The sequence below is a fragment of the Arachis hypogaea genome, chromosome 9, assembly GCF_003086295.3.
Source record: "Arachis hypogaea cultivar Tifrunner chromosome 9, arahy.Tifrunner.gnm2.J5K5, whole genome shotgun sequence".
NCBI lineage: Eukaryota > Viridiplantae > Streptophyta > Magnoliopsida > Fabales > Fabaceae > Arachis > Arachis hypogaea.
Genome location: NC_092044.1, coordinates 116,608,491 through 116,615,033, shown reverse-complemented (window position 1 = coordinate 116,615,033; position 6,543 = coordinate 116,608,491). Strand labels below are relative to the sequence as shown.

The following is a 6,543-nucleotide window of genomic DNA, read 5'->3' as shown; positions in this document are numbered from 1 at the left end:
ATTAATTACTATTTTAAAATTCATACAAAAATGTCTGTCTAACTAGATGACAACAGAAATAAATTTTATCACTTTATAATTCATAGTCATTAAACTCCTATTCTTTTTTTCTTTAGTTAAACAAAAAACTACTAACAAATATTCTAAAAAGATTTACTTTTGAATTTTGATCTATCATTAATGTAAAGAGAATCAGAAAAAACTTGCCAATTTTAAGTCCACGGGATTTGAAAAGTTTTTAAAAAGATATATAGAGATTGATTAGTTTTTAAATTATACAAACGTAATAAATTTAAATAAAAATTAGAAAAAATGATTAATAAATCTTTAATTTTTTAATTTAGAAATATTTATATTTTTAAAAATTTAAAAATTTATATTTTTTCTCATATTTTTTTAATTTTATTTATAAAATAAATAACAAAAAATTATATTTTATTTTTTAAAATAAAATTTTAAATTTAAAAAATCTAAATATAAAAATTTAAATATATTTTTAAATTCTCAAAATTAAATATCCACGAACCAAAGAATCGATTAATCCTTTTTCTCTACCAACTAAATTAAATTCCCCATGTTAATTACTTTAAAAACCGATCGTGTAGCTTCAGTTCAGAGTTCAGACTGATTCTGATTCCAGAAAACTTTTCTTCTCACTTCTCACTTCTCGCGTCTCATCTCTTTAGGATGCAATCTTCTTCCCTTCGAATCAATCTTTGTTGCTTTCTTTTGAATTTATGATCCACCCTTCATCCTCTCACACCAACGAGTCCGTTCTTATACCCATACTCATGGTCAGTCGCTTCCCCCTTTTCCTTTTTTATTTAAATTCAATTTATAATTTATCTTTGGATAATTGCTATACTCTGTTAATTATGTCTTTATCTTACTTTGAATTTGATTTTTATTTATCAATTTTCTGGGGGAAGGTGGCTTTAGCTGATACAACCTTCTTTTCCCTCGTTGAAATCTGGGTTAATTAATGCATTATGACTATTAATGTTCTTGATTATGCATGTTCCAATTAAGTATTAGTTTCAATTTCAGTTATCAATGTTAATACATGCATAATGCGAGGTCAAATTATACAAATATGAAATATCTTTTGAACAGTTAAAGCTTGGAGATAATACTTAAAAAGATATTATTTTTAAAATTTATGCTCAATTCGCTTTTTAATTTAATAAGTGGAACTATTTCTTTAAAGGGTCAAATGTAGATTCTGAAGGGAAAGTGAATTGTTCCCTTTTTGCTACTCCTGATGGGAAATTGCAAGTGTTTTATATTCTGAAATGTAGTTACAATGCCGAAGCACTAAAAGGGATGGGTTTTATTCAGCATTTTAGAATGGTGATTATTACAGGACTGCTGAAACAAAGCCTATTTGTGAATCACAAATAGTGCATAAAAGAATGCCAAGTGCACTTTTGGTCTTATGAGTTTTGAGTCACTTGAATATAACTAACTTTGTATACTTGTTGTAGGGAACTGTGTGTCTCAAGTGTGGCGACGAAGGTTTTCCAGAGACGTTGGTTTTTTGCAAAGAGTGTCAGGCTTGTGCTTTGCATAGGTACTTATTCTTTACTTCCTCTCTCTGCATTCTTGAATGCCTTTGTTTGTAGCAAGTACTTGTTTCATACTTAGTTATAGATGCTACTACTAATATGCTTTGTGGACATTCTTTTGAATATCTATTTGAGTGTTGGAGGTTGGAGTGTACTCATTGTAATTGGATCATCCAAATGATAACTAAAAGTTTGAATTGAAACAATACTTGGTATTGATACCTTAACCACCTTTTGCAAATAGAATGTAGTGTTTTTAAATTCTAATATGTATAGTAAAATAATAAAGTGTCAACTTCATATGTGAAATTATAAATTGAAACTCTGCCTATTTGGAGAATGTATTTATATTTCCATAGCAGTCCCAATCCCAAGGATGAAGTTTTCTGAACTGTGAAGCCCATCCTAACTAGTTTTAAAGGATGTCATTGTTTATATTACAAAAGAGAAACTTGAATTTGGATTTTAGTAAATGTGCTTTTGGAATTCTGATTTACCTTTGTAGCAGTTTTTTTATATGTCATCTGTACATACTACATAGCTTGATTCTTTCTTCTCTTGCATAACAATGTTCCTTTTTCTATTGGTATACGTTGGTGTAACCATTATCGTTAGGTTTTGGTAGACCAAAGAAAGCTGAATTGATACATGAGAAAATGATCTTAATGACTTGGATTTATAACTGCTTCTAAAATCTCCCCCCCCCCCCCCTCTCTCTCTCTCTCTCTCAAAAAACATTTTTTAAAATAGAAATATTTGTGGAATTGATCTTTTTTCTTTTTCATCTGCGGTCATATGACCTTTATTGGCCTGAGTTCTTAACTTTGTTTTTCAGATACTGTTTAAATGGTCCTGTGGTGTTTTGGGAGGAAGTTATATGGTTTTGTGAGGATTGTGAAGTAAAGCTCGTGAAGCCATCTTCTTTTGACATACGTGTTTCAGCCTCACCCGAAAATAGTGACTCCATAAGCTTAGAAAATGATGCGAACAAAGCCACAAAAAAGCTTAGGAATTGCATAAATAAAGTGAAGAAAAGTAATCAACAGGCTCATAATATTATTGAAGAACGGAAGCTAAATAAAAGAAAAATTAGCAATCAACTGGCACATAAGACGGTTGAAGAGAAGCATGATAAAAGACAAATCAACAATCAACGGCAACAAAAGATAATTGAAGAAGAGAAGCTGAAGAAAAGAAAAGTTATCAGTCAACAAAAACAAGATATGATTGAAGAAGAGAAGCTGAAGAAAGGAAAAGTTTTCAGTCAACAAAAACAAGATATGATTGAAGCAGAGAAGCTGAAGAAAGGAAAAGTTATCAGTCAACAAAAACAAGATACAATTGAAGAAGAGAAGCAGATGAAAAGGAAAGCTATTCCTGACACATTTGCTAAAACTAAGGCCTTGTTATCTGATAATCACAAAATGCCTTTGCCTGCACAGCCTATTGCTAAGCCGATATGGAGGTAAGAAATATATTCTGCTACAATTGTTTGAAGTTGGTGAACTTTGTTTTGCTTTGTTGGAATGACATGGTGCTGAATTTTCTGTTTTACAGGGGAAGTCTTAACTTCCGCAATGAAGCTGGTGGTGTTGTAACTGAACTTCTGGCCCATATGTCCAGTTTAGCGTGCTCCAAAGTTGAGGAGGAGACGCAGCTTTTGCCGAAGGTGCTTCATGCGGATTTGCTTCCCAGATCTGTGGTGTGGCCTAAAAGTTTCAAGTATGAGGGGCCAACTGATATGAGCATTGCTCTCTATTTCTTTCCTCAGAGTCAAAGGTTATTTCTTAGGCAATACTATAGTGATGCTACCGAGATCTTCCATTAAAATGATATATCTAAAAGATCTCTTTCCCTGCAGAGACGAAAAAGCCTTTGATAAGCTGGTTGACGACATCATTCAACTTGAACTCGCGATAAGGGTGGCTGCTAAAAATGCAGACCTCACAATTTTTCCATCTACCGCCCTCCCAGTTCAACATCGGAGTGAGCTTCATTTATTCTAACCCTTCATTTGGACATCTCAATCTTATCATTTATATAACTTCAAAAGTTTTATTTGAGATTTTTAATTTGATATACCCTCCATAGGAATGCAAGCAAAGTACTATTTGTGGGGTGTCTTCAGAGGAAAGCAAACTTCGCGTAAGATGAATGGTGCTGTGTCCATAGCGGATTCTGGTGTTTACAAGTTCCCAAACAGGCAAACCAATATTGGTGGTCATGATTCTAATGCATAGTATTCGTTTGCTTCTGGCCAGTGGCTACTGATATATTAATAATATCTATAGTAATTGCAGAGGTTTCTGTAGTATCAGAGGCCCACGGTAATTAATGATTGTATTATCTCTTCATATATCTAACTATAAAGTTAAATCTTTTCCAGCTAGACGAGATCAACTGATTAAAACTAATTATAAGATAATGAATTTAGAATTGTGTAGCTGGGTAGAGAATTTTGAGTATAGATATGCTGTAAAGAGATGTGTTAGGATTGCTGTTACCCTTTTCATTGTCAGGAGAGAAGCTCAAATATGTGTATATAACTATATATTATTGAGTGTGTTAGGAAATGTAACGTACTTGTACAAATCATGATTGATGCAAACATTTTGGCACTGCCTGAAGTCTTTGATTGCAGCATTATTATTATTATTATTATTATTATTATTATTATTATTATTATTATTATTATTATTATTATTAGGGAATTGGTTCAACATATTCTAGGGTCAATCTCTTCACATGTTTTTGGTGTGTAGCTTTTGGATTCTAGTCTTTGTTAAGGGATCAGTGCATGTAAGAGTGTCCAGTAAATAGGAGTTGACCTACTTCTTTTCTTGTTGGCAAGAAAATCAATACATAAAACCAATCATGTATGCATGTCACTCATGATACCCACTTGTTCCTCTGGAAACAGGTCTTTATTTTTTCGTTTTTCTTCTCAGGTATTAATTTTGACTACCACTGTTTGAGGTGAACATGAGATCTAGGACGGTGTTTGGTTTTGAAAATAAAATAAGATAAAATATTAAAAAAATATACAAAAAACAGACACATTAGTATTTATGTATTTTGTTTAGTGATAAATTAATTATATAATAGAATAAATTATAAAAAATTTAATTTATCTTCATTTTTTCTCACATAATTTAAAAGAAAAAATATAATTAGAAAAAAAGAGGCAATAAAAAATAAAAAATTAGGTTTTTTATTAATGTCTTTATATTTTTTTTTCAAAAAAAAAATATAAAATATATTAATTTAATATTTAATAATACAATATATATGATTATATTTTGGTTGTCAAATATAATTTTATATCTGTTTCATGGTTTTAGTTTTCCTTGCTTAAGGTATCTACTACATTTGTATTAAAATGAAAAGGAACAAAAATTTAAGGGTTTAGTTAATATGTATTCTAGGGATAAATATAAATTTATTATTAATAAAAAAATTTAAATATTTTTATTTAATGAATGTAAAATAAATGTATTGAAAATTTAAATTTTTTATATTTTTAATAAAAAAATTTTAATTTATAAATTTAACATACGTGACAAAAGATAGATAAACCCAAATTTCAAATATAGTGAGAATCAATGAAATAATTGACGTGCTTCTTCAAGAAAAATTTAGAATAGGATTCATATCAGTACAGTTCAATATAATATTCAATCTTAAACCTGGAGTGCAATATCAAAGTGAGTGGTAAATTATGCAAGCACATAGTATCGGTGAGGCATGTACACTTTTGCATTGTACAATGCAAGTGCACTGACATTAAATCTCTTAAGAAGCAGAAAATAACCATTAGGCTGAAATTGTACTTGTTTGTGATGCTATAGTTTGTTCTATTTCATTTAAGTTTATGTACTTTGTCTGTTATTACTTGTAGTGATGCTAACATCCAACAATATGTTATGATGTCGTATTGTTTTTTCACTATCTTATATATTTTCTTTTATTTTTATTTTTTAGGATTGCGTATTCATCTATCTCCCTTCATTTCATGTAATCATTACAACATCCATTTGACGTTTTATATCATAAATATACTAATGATTATGGGCTTGGAGACAAGATTATGAAGAAAAATATAAATTGCAAAATTTAAAATGAGTTTGATTTGTGGTTTTATTTTTATTTTTAGCATTTTTTAATTTTGTAAAAAAAAATTATTATCTGTTTTTATTTTTTATTTTTTTATAAAACTGTAAAAACAAAAATACCGAAAATAAAAATAAAAAATAAAACGTAAATCAAACACACTCTTATGCTCCATGTTATTCATTGACGTACAAAAATGTGGTCACTCCCTTGGCTTTAAATGCTATAATGGCAAAATATATATGGCATCCCAAACGTGACATATGGCTGGACCATGTTCTTCTTTCTTGCTTGTCTATTTTTTAGTCACTTTCATCACGTTCATGTACTAACACTTAGCACAATTGAGTTCATAAAGCTAATTATACTTACAAACTTGCATTGCTTTCTTTTTGTAAATGGGTGTGGATATTGAAAAAGCAAAATGTGATTAATCGATTAAAAAATTATAGTTATATTTTAGTTAATTAATTTAATAAAATAATTTTGAAAATTATATCTATATTTTTAAAATTAATTAACTAAAACCAAATTTAAAAAATTAATTTTTAATGATCAGTTAATTAAAATTAAACTAAATTTAAAAATTTTTAACTTCAAATTTTTAGATTAAAAATTCAATTTTAAAAAAATTATTTTTTTCATAAAAAAACCTTTTTTTTCAAAAATTATATTTTTCATGTAAAAATAAATTATTTTTTAAAAATTAATTTTTATTTTTATAATCGATTAATAACCAATTTTATCGTATAAAATTAATTTAGTTAATTAACTAAAAAAATAAATTTAATTTTGAATTAACCAAATCATATATAATCATACTTATTGGTAAGTGGAAAGAACACATTGATGGTTACGTTCCCTTCCT

General features: G+C 28.6%; 1 protein-coding gene across 1 annotated transcript; it reads left to right on the top strand.

Moving 5' to 3' along the window:
* Nucleotides 1-506: 506 nt before the first annotated feature.
* LOC112712419 (uncharacterized) lies at nt 507-4,192 on the top strand. Its single transcript, XM_025765310.3, has 6 exons — nt 507-794; nt 1,485-1,570; nt 2,401-3,030; nt 3,123-3,344; nt 3,427-3,551; nt 3,657-4,192. The coding sequence occupies exons 1-6, from the start codon at nt 738-740 to the stop codon at nt 3,803-3,805; spliced, it is 1,269 nt and encodes a 422-aa protein (XP_025621095.1). The 5' UTR covers nt 507-737; the 3' UTR covers nt 3,806-4,192.
* Nucleotides 4,193-6,543: the final 2,351 nt, after the last annotated feature.